The 15,958-nt window shown below is 39.3% G+C and overlaps 1 protein-coding gene across 1 annotated transcript; it reads left to right on the top strand.

Annotated features, from left to right (window-relative positions):
- Positions 1–319: 319 nt before the first annotated feature.
- On the top strand, positions 320–15,713 carry FDX1 (ferredoxin 1). Its single transcript, XM_032678779.1, has 4 exons — positions 320–504; positions 6,174–6,298; positions 8,768–8,897; positions 12,669–15,713. The coding sequence occupies exons 1-4, from the start codon at positions 335–337 to the stop codon at positions 12,781–12,783; spliced, it is 540 nt and encodes a 179-aa protein (XP_032534670.1). The 5' UTR covers positions 320–334; the 3' UTR covers positions 12,784–15,713.
- Positions 15,714–15,958: the final 245 nt, after the last annotated feature.

Raw genomic sequence — 15,958 nt, 5'->3', positions numbered from 1 at the left:
CCTCATGGACACAACTGGGCAGGGGGCCAGTACACGCTGGGTTCCACGACGCCACCTTCTCGCGCAGACCAGGGCTAAGGTCTGGAAGCGGGAATCACCACTGCAAGCCGTGAGTGCTCCCGGCAGGCCGCCGCCGGCCTCACTCTGCGCCGTGTGCGTAGGGCCCGCCCCTCCCCTGCGCACACTCTGCGTAACCCCGCGGTCACGCGGGCGGGGCGGGCCGCGCGCTCCGTAGGCGGCAGTGAGAGTCGCTGCAGGGCCGTCGCGCGCCTGAGCGGGGGGACTTTGCCCCCGCCCCGCTGCCGACGAGGCCCCGCGCTCCCGTCCCGCCGCCATGGCCGCCCCGGGGCCGGCACGGCTCCTCCGCACCGCCGCCGCCTCCTCCCGCCGCTGGCTCTTCTCCTCCAGCTCGCCGGCAGGCGGGATGAGGCCGGGCTGCGGCAGCGCCGCCGCTTCTGTGAGGGCAGCGCGGCCGTTCAGCCTCTCTGCCCGAGCGGTGCTCAGGTAAGAGGGTCGCGGCCATGAGGCACCGGGCGAGCTCCCCAGAGGAGCTGTGCCGGGCCGGGCCTCGGCGCTGAGGGCACCCGGGGCCAGCGGCTGCCCGTGGCACGGGCCGCCCGAGCCGGACTGGCGCGGGGTGACCTTCCCGCGGTGACCCGGGATGGGCCCCGGCCCCGCCGCCCCTCACGGCCGCTCCTGCCCTCGCCGTCCGCCGGCGGCTGCGGAGCGGTGGCACCGGAGCGCTCTCGGAGATCCTTCCTGTGCCCCGCAGGACTGTGCTGGGACTGCGGGTCGGCCCGAGTGAGGCACGGGGTCGGTATGACCTGGAACCCCGTTGGAATGGCTTGTGGTGTTATGGAACGGTAAACCAGGGTTCCTGGTGCTCAGGCTAGTTCTCTAAAAGGTTATGACCTCAGCAAAGTTACTTATTCGTGCAGTGCAGTTGCTTGCTTTTTTTCCCCCCATTTTTGGAAGCCTGACTAGGCTTGTGGTAAAAATACAGCGCCTATCAGAGAGCCCAATACTGAAGGTCTCTTCAACCTTTGGTATAGTTTTCCACTACTGAAGAGCATTTGTGCATCTTTCTCTAAGGAAAGACTGGATGTGGCACTCAGTGCCTTGATCTAGTTAACATGGTGGTATTCAGTCACAGGTTGGACTCTGTGATCTCAGAGGTCTTTGCCATTCTAATTGATTCTGTGATCGGAGTATGCAGAACCCCTCCTGTCCTCACCAGTATGTAAGAGTAGGTGTTTCAAAGTGCATTTCATCTGTACGGGTTTAATATTCCACAGTCCTTAACTGTAGTTTTGTGACATGTTGTCAAAAACTGTTTATGCACAGCCCTCTGGCTTGTAGTTTTTATATTTGAAGACAGGTCATAGTCTATAGCAAATTTTCAGTATTTAAAATGCAGAGATTTTAAAAACCTGGTTTAATTGGTTGTCAGAAAAGTTTCCTTGACTCTGAACAGGACCTGCAATCACTTGCCCAGCATCAGGGGTGTACCCTGCTCTGTTTCAAGAGGGTTGGGATAGTGCCCTCACCATCAAAGCTGTTTCAATAGTTTGCTTTTAAACTCTCCTGTAGGTGCTTTTTGACTTTGTTCCAGCAGATACTTTTCATATGGAGAGACAAACTTAACGTTTTAGTCTAGGACTCCCATATGAGATAGGTAAGTTGCTAGTCACATCTCTTCTCTGAGTGACCCTGCTGATGATCAGTTGATTTTGAAGTCCCCGATTTGCAATTTTTAATAAAAAAAAAAAAAGGCTTTGTAAAATACTGTCAGTTTTTAAAAAGTTATTCAAATTATTGAACAGGGTAAAAATGGGGGGAAAAGAATACTTAGAAGGGAAAACATTTCCTTACTTAATAGTAACGTAGCAGTAATAGTAGTAGTTGTAGTAATGTAGACCTGTAATCTCTCAGGTCTTTCACAAACAGGCTGAATACGAATGGAATTTATTCACACTCATTGTGCAAGCACACCAACAAAAAAGATTATGCAAGCAAGTATTTCAAATGTGTTGTTTATATATTCCGTACCATAACCTGTCTGAATGAATCAGAAGAAGAGGAAAATCTTCGGATATTATTGTTTTCTCAATATATGTGAGGGTTATTTTCTCTAGTCCTACCTTTTCTGGGCATTGTATTATTTGAGCCCCAGTTCCTGACCTTTATATAGTCAGCCAGTGTTATTCCAGTAAAAAGATACGTCATTGTTTGTATATGTAAAATTAGCTGTATTTGTGTCTAGAGGGTGAAAAACATCATACAGGTTCCTAAGGGTTTCAGTGAAGCATCAGGCATTATGTTTTGATTTCCATTTTCTGTTTTCTTTTGTTCCACTTTTATCTGTTACCCTTCCTTTTCAGGGTGAACAGGAGCTATTTCAGAATTCTTTTATACCAGTTTGGATAGCTGTACAGTGTTTTTGGTGCACAGCATAATTATTGCATGTTTTAAAGATTAGTTCAGGTTTATAACTTCGTATTTTAATTGAGGCCTGTTTAATAGTTTCGTTCGTGAGACTCTTTAGGTGTTTAGGGCTGTTGGATTTGCTGTTTATTAAAAGATCTGGAAATAACAGAGTTGGTCTTGCCACGTGCAACACTAGGCTACAGTTGTTACCTTTATGTTTTGTTTGGAAGAATGTAAGAGGTGATTCCTAACTTGGAAGTAATATCTGAGATGCAAAAGAATACTTCTTTTAAGGAGGAGGTAGCTGTCAGGATTCTTGCAGTATTTACTCCTTTTATTTACGGGAGAGACAATGAACAGCATTTACAGTTCTCTTGTGCTCTTCTGTGCATTTGCAGTATGCTCAGTATAGAGTATCACAGTGAAGCTTGATAAAAAAGCTGATAGTGCTGTGGCAACCATATGAAGAAATTGTGTTTTTCATCTGGTTTATCTGGGAATGAATTGGAATATTTATGCTTCATGCAGATAACACAAACTATGTTTTGTTCTTCCTGATAATCCTGAGGCTACTCATACTTGCATAGGCCTGACACATGGTTCACATTAACTGCCTGTGACTAGTTCACATCATGTTGATATTTGCTTGGTTGTTTTTCTTCATGCAAACAATGTCTGGGTAGACAAAAGCTATGTTACTTGAAATTTATAAAGCCTAAGTATTGTTTCATGCAGGTGTGAATTTTATTTTTTTTTAATGGTATCCCCCAGTCGTTGAAAAGATTTGGTCAGTGTGTTTTGAATGTCTGACTAGTCTGATTATTACATACACCACCCTTCTGAAAGTATTTTCACCACTCAATAAAGCCTCACTGATTTTTCTAAATTAAACGTTTTGGCTATGTGAGGAGTGGTAAAGGTGGTAATAGCAGAAAACCAGATCTACAGTCCTGCAAGACTGGAGAAGGCTGTGTCTAACGTTACACAAATAAATGAAGTTTAGCTTCAGTTATCAATCCGGGTGGATTTAGGTCCTGTGGAAAGATTAATTACTGTATCAGTCTTCAACAAATGCCACTGAGTTGTGAAGAAGTGATATTTCTGTTTGTCCCCTTGCTGCATGCCACACCCGTCAGGCAAGCACAGCCATGGTGCAGATCCACAACTGGCTGAAGCAAATGTAAGATTGCTCCACTGTTGTTTCCTCATTTTTGCTGTGGGCAGTGGCAATTTTGTCAGTTATGCTGTCTGGTCCAGCTGGGACTACTTTGTTTTTATGGCTAATTTTCATTCAGATTAGCAAAATGAGTTGACTGAAGTGGGGATCAGCCAAACCCACATTTTTACACCAGAAGATTGGTTTAATCTGATCGGAAAGCTTAGATTGTGTCATTGTATCATAAAGTTGCAGTAACACCACTGTTCTAAACCGGTGTTAAATTTTGTCTGAGGGTCAGATCTGACTGTGCCAGTTCTGACATCCAAGTAGCCATTGACCTATGAGGGTCGACTTTCGACCAGTTTTCTTTCCAGGCCCAGTTTACCACATGACAGTGTGAGCACTGGAGAGAGAAGGAACAAAGGAGCGGGGACAGGACTGTTCTTGTAACACTGTGGTGTTGTACCAGATTAAAGCGTAATCACGAGTGAAGACAGTTTCAAACATGTTTTGAAAACTGGGAGGGAGTCGACTTGTCATGTACAAAAGTTCCAGTGATCTAATGGACAGACACACATCCTGCTGTTTGGTCCGTGTTATTTGTGATCACCTCATCCTATAATAGAGTAAAGGGTATATTTAGGATATTGGAATAAATATTTAGTACTTGCCATGTACTGAGGATGCCCAGAAATGCAAGTACATCTCTCACTGTATCTCCTGTCAGGTTTGTGTTTGTCATCTGAACAGAAATATTTCATCAAAGGAGAGTGTACTTTGACCTCTGGAAGAGCTTTTTGAAGCCATTTTAAATTACACTGTGAGTAGTTTACTTTGGCTTTCGGAATGTGACCCTTTCCAGATGCAGTCGAAACCCACCAGTGTTAAACTCCCAGTGGAGGTGCTGAATTTTGTACTAGTTTATCTAAGTGGGTGCTTGTTTCCTTGGTTCTGCTGTGGGAGGTGTTAGCATAGCAGAGGAGCACAACAAAAAGCAGAGTGGTAACAAACTCCCACAGAACGGTTTGCTGGAGGTGGTCCTTGGATATCACAGGTGACTGTGCAACATTAATTACATTTTGTAAAGATGTATATTTAAGATGTCTGAATTTTATTATAATGCATGCTTCAAATGCATTGCAGATCAGCAGATCAGCAAGGTCAATCCTTCATTATCAATTATTTTGGAATTAATTTATTGTTAATAATAGCTTGTGGCTGCCTTCTGGAGAATGGACTGAGGTATGATAGGAAAAGAAGTGAGCATGACATCATAATGAATCATCTTGGCACACACTGCTGCCAACTGATCTTACAGTTGTGGCAAGTATATAAAGTCTACAGCAACAAACATTTGTTGTTTCTCATAACAACCTAGGACTCATGTTGCTAAAAACACATTTTCTTTTACAGCCAGTTACAAAAGTAATTTGTTCACTGATGTTTCAGCGTGGCCACTTTCAAATTTTTGCTTTAATATTCAGCTCTACAGATTAGTTTTACAGAGGATGACTTGATTTTCAAGCTTGTGTGTTTTGCATATGATAGATCACTCAAGGCCCACAGTTACTAAAAATGAGTACAGGTAATAAGAAGCATAAGAATAATAAGTGGTTCTTATGTATGGATTTCACATGGAAACATAAATTTTTGCATTACCTTTTGGTTGTTCTATTTTTATCTCTCATCTCTTGGCAGATTTCTTACTGTCCATCCAATAAGTTTTCCTTGTTTTGCTCACTTACTGTAGGAAAAAAAATAGTCTGCTTAAAATGGAACAAACTGTATTTCATTAGTATACTTAAAGCCTTCATTTAATTTTGCATGTGAAATAATATAATACAGAATGCAAAAAAAATCAATTTTTTCATGTTAAAAGCTTTAGGATAAGACATTTTTATGCAGACTGCAAGAGAGTTTTTTCTTAAATAATTGTCTGAAAAGCAAAGCAGAAAAATACAAAACCTTCTTTCTTTGAAAACATGTAAAAACTTTGAACTTCACTAGAATTAATATTTACAAGTCGAACTCCTAAGAGAATCTGTGCTTGAAGACAGCAGAATGTTTTTTGAGTATTTCCTGTTTTGGCAGGAGAGGAGAAGTAAATTTTGTAACTAATAAAGTAAAATATCTAAAACTCTAGGCAGAAGTGGGGAAACTTACAATTTATCCTAAATGATAATGATGAGAACAATAAAAATGTCATAAATCCAAAGCAAGAGTCCACAGAAAGGTGGGGAGAGAAACATTTAAAATGAACTCTTTTATTTTAGGCACAATTTTTAACAAATAAAATAGCTCTGATCCTCTTTGGTGAAAGGCAAAACATCAGGATCCCATATAGCTTTTAGTGACAAAACACAAACCAAGGTTTGTTTTGTTTTGGTTTTTTTTTTTTATTTTTCATGGTATTTGTTCAATGTACACCAGAAATGCCTGTGTCTGTAACAGCTTTTAAAAGCCGATAACTTAGATTTCTCAGCTCTTAGAGTTGATTGTGATTATTAGTTTAGTAGTATTAAATCAATGCTAAAGCTCTAAAAAGGTCTAGAATCCTTTAATTCTAGTATGTAATTTTCTTTTTCAGCTCAGAAGATAAAATAACTGTTCATTTCATAAATCGCGATGGTGACAAACTGACAGCCAAGGGAAAACCTGGGGATTCACTGCTGGATGTTGTTGTTGATAATAATCTAGACATAGATGGTTTTGGTAAGTAGATGCACTGAAAACTGTATTCAGTGTCTAGAAATTACTTTCCAGTTTATGCATAAGTATCATTTAGGTTGGGAAAGACCATTAAGATCAAGTCCAGCCGTAAATGAATATGAATTTATATATAAAACCTACCTGTACTTTACTTGGATTTTCTCCTCTTTTTTTTCTCGTGCAGATGCATAGAATATTTTGATTCAAGTTTTAAAAAAAAAATATTTGAGGTGATCTTGGCTTGAATATTAAGGGAGGGGAATGTGAACAGAGTGCTGTCAAGGTGGAATCTGAAAGATGCCATCTGCAGACTCTTCTGAGCTGAAAGGCTCTGTAGGCAACACAAAACTGGTGTATTTCTAAAAGTATCTGGTTACTTCTGTAGTGCCATACTGTCTCAATTTATTATCAGGCTTTTTGTAACACAGTTTGTAGTATTTGAGTGCAAAGACAAATAAACAACCAAATCCATGTCAGTTAGCAGGGAAGAGTGAGAAGTTTAATTCTTATTAAAGAACTAGAGTAAAAGAGACCAAAGCCCTCATGAAATTCTAACTTGGTATGAGTTCTGTTTAAAATCAAAATAGGAGGAAGCTATAACTTTGGTATGATTTAAAATCTTACACTTAATATCTGAGACAACTCTTATATCTAGAGCTGCATATGTCTGGGGAAGAAGAATTGTCTCTTAAGAGACATTTTTAAAAACATCTAATGCACTGGTTTAATTAGCTGTATCTATCACTTACTAAATGACTCATAGGCTTATGGCTGGTCTGCCTGTATCCTACAGTAAATGTTCTCTGTGTAAATATCAACCATGTTAAGGCATTATGGTGAAGTGGGAAAAAATAATACTGTTGATAATCAGAAGCCAAACTGAAAAAAAAATGTGGAATACTGTAGCAGTCTTTAATTATAGCATATACTGGTCCCATTTCAATAACCACTTGCTAGTGAAACATCATACTAGGGCAGAGAAGTAACGCAGGAAAAATGTATGTTCTTTGTTTAGAGAAAAACTGAGGGAAAAGTGAAACATAAATCTTACCTATTTGTTTTTGTCACTAGAGGGCATCCCATGTGCAGTAATAATTATAGAAATATCTTTGTGTAAAGGCTTATAAAACTCTTGAATGATTTGGCTGCACTCAATTTGTTTATTTATGACTGCTAGCTTTACAGTTGTGGAGAGACCTTCCACTGTCCAAAGGAGACTGATCAGTTCTTTCCTTCCCTTCTCGCTCCTTCCCTCACCTTTCCAATGTTCAAGATCCTTAGACTGCTGACAAGACAAATTTTGTATTTGGCGCTTTATTTGAACTCTACTTTTTAACATGTCTTTGAAGATGTGATATATTTTAAAAATCAAATATTCTAGTACAGTGTCGTGCTCACTTTGAATATATGCTGTTGATACTGTTACTGCATGTAACAGCATGGTGCTTTTGTGTGTAATTCTTGTGTGATGATAAATTCCACTGTTTCTTTCCATAGCAGTGGTTGTGCTTATGATCTTGCTTCCCTTATTTCCTCACAAGTACAAAGGTGATGGGGTCACCATATTCTCGGTTCTGCCTTCTCTGCAAATGAGTAAATAAATGATAATTGGCTAATGTGTTACCTGCTTCTCTCCTATCAGTTTAAATTGGAGCCTGTTGTGTGCCCCAATCCCACTCTCCGCAGTATTCAGCCTTTCCTGCCCTGTTAAACTTGCATGTTTCTTTTTCAGCAATGTGAAGAACTTAGTGTTAGCCCAACACAGTGACAAATTTGTTAGTGTTCAAACTTTTACTGTCCTGTGGTGACCTCATTGCTGTGGCATGTAGGTGTTGTTGATGCTTGTTCTGCTCAACCCTAGCAAATTATTAGATTCTTGACTTGTACTGGATTGCCTCATAATAATACATGTAGGCCTCTTTAGCACAGATAAAACCATCTCTCTGGCCTGACTACTTTTGTCGCTGTGAATTAGTGTTCTATTAAGTGAGAAGAAGCACCAAGTATAAATTCCCTCCTTCCTGTACTTCTGAGGAATTTTTTTTTTTTTGGTGTAGCAGGTATCTTCTGTTAAACTTCTGGAGGAAACCTTCTCAAAACCATGGGAAAAAGAGAGATAAGGATCAGCCTCGGAAATAAATCAAGTAGTGTTGATTGACAGTGTTGTCTGCTTTTGCATTCTTATAGTATAAAACTTTTCTTTCTTTAAAAGGTGGAAAGGGAATTAGTTAAATGCTATAAATTAGTTAAAATATTTAAGTAAATCTTAATGCTATAGGAACTGTAGAAATACTATTGACAGTTGAATGCAGAGTAAGTATATGAATGTGAGAATATATAAAACATTAATTTTACTAATCAACGGAGACTTCTTGTATGAGACAAACACTTATATATGTAGGATTTCTTTTGAAATTCTGCTGCAATTTGAAACTTGGATTTTCTGTCATCTTGATTTATTGTGTTCCTTAGGTGCATGTGAAGGAACACTAGCCTGTTCAACTTGTCATTTAATATTTGAAGACCACATATTTGAGAAACTAGATGCAATTACTGACGAAGAGATGGACATGCTGGACCTGGCATATGGCCTCACAGAAACGTAAGGCAACATAGCACTTCACTACATCAAAGAATGGAGAGAAGGGTTTGCAGATGGACCAGTCTAATATTCTTGGAGCACCTTAATCAGCTTTTAATGAGTAGCTGGATTCTGTTACACAAAATGGGACTGCTAAGTTTAGATATTGTCTATCTTAATTCATACTAAAAAGATGTCAGTGTTGCTTTTGTAACTGAAAAGTGTCAGTTGCTAGTACTTGTCTTCAGAGGTGTCTGGTGCAGAAATGTTAGATACTAAAGTATAACTGAAAACCCAATTCCTTCAACAAAAGCTCTGCTGCTGCTGTCCTGTGTGTGAATTTTCTTGTACTTGTTTCTCTTCCCTTCTGTTTACTGTCTCTGTTAGTCTGTAGCTAGTGAATGTGTTAACATTAGTGGTTTAGGTTTTGGTCAGATCTTCTTTTCACAGAATCACAGAAGGGTTGAGGTTGGAGGGGACCTCTTGAGGTCATCTGGCCCAACCCCCTGCTCAAGCAGGGCCACCTAGATCCGATGCCCAGGACCATGTCCAGACGGCTTTTGAATATCTCCAAGGATGGAGACTCTACAACCTCTCTGGTATTTATGTACATTGTTAAGATCCTTCCTTGGAGCCTTCTCTAGCACAAACAGTGTTCCATATGTCCATGTACCTACTTGTCATGCTTTGACTCAAAGTACTCTTGGTGCACACAAGCCAGATTCCCTTTTGGGAGAAACTGATCCTAAACTGTGCTCTGACTGCTGATAGACATTAGGATTAGACTAGTGGTAGTCCAAAGTAATCCTCGGTTCTGCATCACCCCCACCATCACACATCTTGTAATTAGGGTGTCACATCCTCATCACAGACCCATTCCTAGTGGGCTGTTCTACCTGCTGGTGTACAAGTAGCCTTTATCATAAACCATGCCCCCATGAACAGTAGGCAGCTGTGCCTTACAAGGTTTCATAAGCGCTTTTCTTCATCCTTCAATGGAACAGCTTATTGAAGTTTTTGAGAATCTTTCCAGTGATGATGAGGCTTTATACCTGGCCTGTATAGCATAGAGCTTTTTATGTCTCTGCAAAGAAGCACTCTGAATTAATTCATCTGTCTCCTTATATCAGTAATGGGAATCCCATACTCATCATTTCTATATAATACACATTCTCACTTCAGACCAATCTGAACTTCTATGGGAAGTTGTAAAGGCAAAGAAGTTAAGCTACGAGATACTTGTTGCAGCTTCCTTTGTTTTGTTCTTCTTCCTGTCTCACAAAAACCCATTTTTGGTTTTGAAAAGATCATAAGCCTATGAAGTGTGAATTTACTTCACCCTTACCATCTACCATAATTTTCCTGAATTTTTAGGTTCAGGACCAAAATAATTCCTAAATAGCTCTGAAGGCAAATGATGAAATAAAAATCTTTTTTCTTTGGCTATCTTTTAATGGTTTAAAGCAAGGAGATTTTACTGAAGAACTGAAAAACAGTAGAATGCCAGAGTTCTTTGTTTAAATGCTTCTGTTTTCTCTAAGTTCCTCATACCAAATTAAGTTTTAGACTCTCTGAACATGTTTGGTACTTCTATTAGGTGTTCCTAGCATCATGTGTTCTTCCTATGGCCAGGGACCTTTCAAATGTGTGAGAGGATGACTCTTCTGGAACGTGGAGCTTTAAGTGACTGATATTTACTGCAGGTTACCTGGGCTCCTGTGCTGATACAGATTTGTATAATGGAGATGCACTTCCATGCTCTGTCATAGGTACAAGGATAAAAGCTTATTTTTATCAGTGACTCTGTGTTTGGGGAAGTTTCAGCTAGCAACTGCCATGAAAGTCATGTTTTTTTAAAATGAGGAATTAATTAGAAAGGTTAAAATTAAATAGTTTTGATTAACTGCAGAACAGTAGAGATGGTTAAAAGTAGTAAGATAAGGGGAATGCAAACCCTGGCAAGTTAAATGTGTGAGAAGAATGCTGAAGCAAAAAATAAGCTGAGAAACAGCTTGTAAAAAGTAGAAAAAATATTTTTGTTTCTAAGCTATCAGAAGCGGGAAGCTTTGTCTACATGAAGATCTGATGGGTGATGTAGAAGGTGCACTTAAAATAGAAAAAGATAACATAAAAGCCAAGTTTCTTTTTTATTTTGTCTCTAGAGATGTTACGGGATGTCCATGCACTGAAAGGTTTCTTTGCAAAAGGCTTCCTGGAGTATTCTGTGATCTTCTTTCAAACTGATGTGTCCATGGAAGTATTACAGCAGATAAATAAAATGAGTAACAAATGGTAATGGCTAGGTAGCATTCACTCAGAAGCTCTACAGGAATTCAGTCTGGCATTTCTGAACTGTCTGCAAGGCTTAATTGGTTGGTTTAAAACTGATTCTGCTGCAAAGGTATGAGAAGGCAGCAACCCAACTTTTAAAAGATCATTGAAACTGAAGAATACACTGAAGTTCCGTACTGGACACTTTAATCAGATGTCTATAGATAGTCTATACTGTCTACTATGGGTAAGGAAAGAATTTGACAGAGCTTTTGTAGAGGAATGAAGCAGATATGGGAGTTCTTCAGATAACTCACTGAGTGCGAAGAAAGATCTTGCAGTTCATGTAATTTATTTAGGTCTAGAAAAACTTTACTAAGTCTTGAGTTGCAACAGGATAAGAGCAAAGGCCCTGTAAAGGATAAGTAATTCATTAAGAAAAATTATCTTTTAACAAGGTAGAAGTATTAGGCTGTCTGGTAATAATAGGTGATCAACAGTGTGATCTAAAAGTGATAAGTACTAGGTTTTAATTAGCATGTTTGTGGAAGATGTGGGAAAACAGTGAAGAGTAAGGTTTGTGTATAGTGTGTGTTGCTCTGTGGTAATATCAAAAACTGTTGGTGAAGATGTATGAGGATCTTGTGCTACTGAGCAATAGGAAGTGATGTTTGGACTTGAAAGTGCAGATAAATGCATATGAAGAGGTGGAAAGGAGAGTGGTAACTTTTAGATTTTTGAAATAGGCTGTCAGCTAGCGTCTTTCCAGGAACTGGTGCTACAGAACATTGCCCATCCTTGCTGATGTTTTCAATATTCTATACTTAAGTATAAAGACATGAACATTGAAATAAAGATATCCCAGCAATAAAAGCGGCTTCTGATGTCTGCAGAATTTAGTTATTGTATTAAATACTTTGATTTTAATTGCTTGCATGCAACATCTTTTTTTTGTTCAGAATGAATGGTAGGTAGAAAAAAAAAGGATGGCATCTCCTCGAGTGCCTTGAGCGTTTTATCCTTTTATCCTTCTCCTTCCTGTGTTTCTTGTCTTTTCACTCCTACTTTTCTGGCTTAATGACCCAATCTTGAGCTTTTTAGTTTGAAAACATTGGACCCTGGATAGGGAGGTTAAGCTGTGCTTTTTCTGAGGCTTTCGTTTAGATTTTTTACCTTCTTCTCTTCAGAGATGCCAGAGGCACCTGGCTGACCTGCTAGTGTCCCACTGAAAATGGAAGGGTCACCCTTATTACATATTGTCTCAGTAAGCAGGAAGTACTTGGTGTGCGACTTTCCAGCGTGCTGAGCTCTGATACTGAACATAAATCATTATTATTGCCACACAGACCCTTGTGTTGATGCATGCGGTTCGCTACTGGGCTTGATTAAGACCATGCACAAGAGTGGCTGTTTGTAGTTCATGATGTGTTTGGGGTGGCTGAATGTTGGAGGCATAAGGGGGTAAATGCTGTTAGATGTCTGGTGGGCTAGAACTAACTACAATGTCATGTTTCCCTACAGATCACGTTTAGGCTGCCAAATCTGCTTGAAGAAATCAATGAATGATATGACTGTTCGAGTACCAGAAGCTGTTGCTGATGCTAGACAATCAGTAGATATGAGTAAAAACTCCTAAAAGAAAATACCTTGGGGGTTTTAAAGAAGCTTAATTATTTTTATAACTTATTTTTAAATGTGTAATTAAATATGGAAACTTACATAATTGTGAGTTATTTTATATGACTATCAATATTAGATTAATGCTATTTTAATTTTCTTTATAGAACCTCTTATATTTTTACGCTTAAAATGCAATAATACTTCATGTAAGTAATCATTGGATTATAAACATTATCAAGTGTATTACAGATTTCATATAAAATTATTCTGCCAAAACATTTAATGACATTTGGAAACTGGATCACTTCTACAAAACTTCTCCTAAAAAAACCTCTTAGTATTTGTTGGTTTCAGACCTGGATGTGTAAGAGAACAAAACTTGTGAGACTGCATGGGGTCTTTTTGAAGTGTTGTCATTAAAGATGGTATGCTCAGAGTTAATTCACGTTCTCAGTAAACATGATAATTCCTCAGTAAATAGTGGACCTTCAGGATAGGAGTTTTCCAAACTTTGGAATCTTAAAGAGATCTGTCAAATTTTGTCTTGCAAAATACTGCTAAACCCATGAATTCTAGGGGTCATGTTATGGCTCTAACACAGCAAGCACCTAAACACCACTCAGCTGTTTGCTTGCACCCCACCACTGCCTGCCCCCCACCCAAAGCAGGGTGGGGGATAGAGCTGGAGAAAAAAAAAAAAAAGTAAAATTCATGTGTTGATACAAAGACAGTTTAATAAGACAGAAACAGATTACAATATACAAAACAAGTGATGGACAGTGCAATTGCTTACCACCTGCTGACTGATGCCCAGCCAGTTCCTGAGCAGTGACTGCTGTTTCCCCCCGAGTTTAATATTTTGAGCATGGCACCATCTGGTCTGGGGCAACACTCTGATCAGCTGGGGTCAGTTGTTCTGTCTCTGTCCCCTCCCAACTCCTTATGCACCCCAGCTCATTCACTGTTGGGATGGGGTGAGGAGCTGAAAAGTCCCTGATTTAGTTGTTGCTAAGCCATGTTTACACTAAAACATAAGTGTGTTATCAACATTATTTTCATTATAAATCCAAAACACAGCACTGTACCAGCTACTGGGAAGAAATTTATTCTGGGGGCTGAAACGAGTACAGGCTGATGCAGAATGCTGGCACCTGCAGCTTAACTGTTGCCCAAATCAGATGTCAGTAAACCTCAACAGTTTTTACATTTGACTACACCAGAAATAAAAGGATACACAGGGCTTAGAAGAGTGAAGTCTTGGAGGTGTCTAATGGGAGAACATAACCACTGGATTTGCAAATTTACCCATGATAAATTCTTGCTGTTCTCTGAAGGTGTTGGAGGGGGCAATGTTTGTCAATGTGAGATTTATTCTGAAATCATGATCCCTTTCTCAGTTTTGAGCTTATGCAGGAGGCAGTCTGATGTTAGCTAGGGTGCTCAGCTTGAAGAGATTCCTAGTTTCTGGGCCTTTCTCTCGGGAATATTTCAGTAATGGCTGATGTGAAATTACCAAGCATATTTATTCCAGAAAAATGGACTTGGTTCCCCAGAAGGTATAGGGAGAACCCATGGTGAGATGACATATGGACTGATGATGAAGAGCTTTCAGTTGAAAATTGTTTTACTCTTTCTAAACTAGCCCAAAATAAAATAATGTCTCTAAGACTATTATTCTCTCCAACTTTGCGTAAATACTTAAAAGAACGACCAAGAGTTGTTACCCTTATAAGGTAATTTTGATATTTGGGGCATATTTATATACATTTATATATAAACAATGTTTATTTACATTTGAATGATCTAATGCAGTCATTATTGCTTTATTTGAACTGATAACAATGATATCTGGACATTTTTCTTGTATTATTACATATATATGGGAGAGGGGGGGAAATTATTTTTACAGTGCGGAATATTGGGATTGTTTTGAGCTTCATAAACAGGAAAAAAGGTCCCTCTTTTTTTATAAAAATTAATATTTTCTAGAACTGTATTGAAAATAGATGTGGGTCAGATTCTTTGATTTCCTCTCTGAGTTACCTTGTTTCCTTGTGTTACCTTTGGGCTTTGCCCTAATGCAAGATGCAGTAACTTGTCTATTCAGAACTTAATCATGTAGGGTTTTCAGAATACACTTGTGATCTCATCTAAATCAAACTGTGACTTCAGAGATGAAATTTCCAGGCTTTTTGAAAGGCAGATCAAGGTCAGGGAGAAGCACGGGCATAAATGGAAGAAATGTTCTGAAGATGCTGAAGATGTCTTCGTCTTCAGCTGCTGTGACTCTAACTGTAATTTAGAGGTTGCATTCACACAGTCAGGTAAATCTTACTTTAGATTGCCTTTGTACTGAGCTCACTTGTATACAGTAGTCATCATTATTAAATCTCAACTTTTTTTTCTTTCTTTTTACATGAGACACAGCTCATTAGCTTCCAAGAGCAGGGACTTGGGTCATAACAAGACGCACTGTGCGCTCTTAACATCAGAAAGAAATTTGAGGTTTCAGTATAGTTGTGAGTTTTAGGGTTGCCTTGGGTTTTGTTTTGGATTTGTGGTGGAATTTTTTATTGGCTTGTTTGAGGTGTTTTTCATACAGCACCAGGCACTTCTTGTGGGAATCTTGAAGTGCTTAACACTGTGTAAAACAAATGTGAAACAGGTCTCATGTGACAGTTTTCTTTCTAAGACAAGGTTGCTTGTGATAGCTTCTCATTACAGAGACTTTGACTCTCCTGTAGTGTGCCTGTGGAAGGAATTACTCAGCGCAGCAAGGCAAAAAAGGACGCTTTGAAGTTTCGTTTTGAATTCCCATATTGCATGCAAATGGAAATCTCAGAGGGCAAAGGAACTGACTTGTAGTCCCCAAAATGCACAGCTCAGAGATACTAGTTTATTGTCAAAATGATTTGCAAATAAATCTTATTTTTGACCTCTTTCTGACACACCTTGTTTGTATGGATTTTTTTCCTTCTTCTCCAAGCCATTGAATGTATTTCTGGGTGAAAAGTGGAACTTAACAGTCAATGGTGCACATTCCAGTGTAAGTATGAATTCTTGTGCAATGACACACAATTGTACCATCAAAACTAGTTGAATACATATTTATTTCCTTATCCAAATAAAGATTACAGGTAACTTGCTTTCTAAAACCATTTCCTTTCTCTGTTAAAACATCAAGTCAGTGG

This window comes from Chiroxiphia lanceolata, chromosome 2, assembly GCF_009829145.1.
Source record: "Chiroxiphia lanceolata isolate bChiLan1 chromosome 2, bChiLan1.pri, whole genome shotgun sequence".
NCBI lineage: Eukaryota > Metazoa > Chordata > Aves > Passeriformes > Pipridae > Chiroxiphia > Chiroxiphia lanceolata.
The sequence above is the reverse complement of the archived record's forward strand: the minus strand, read 5'-3'. Positions and strand labels throughout refer to the sequence as shown.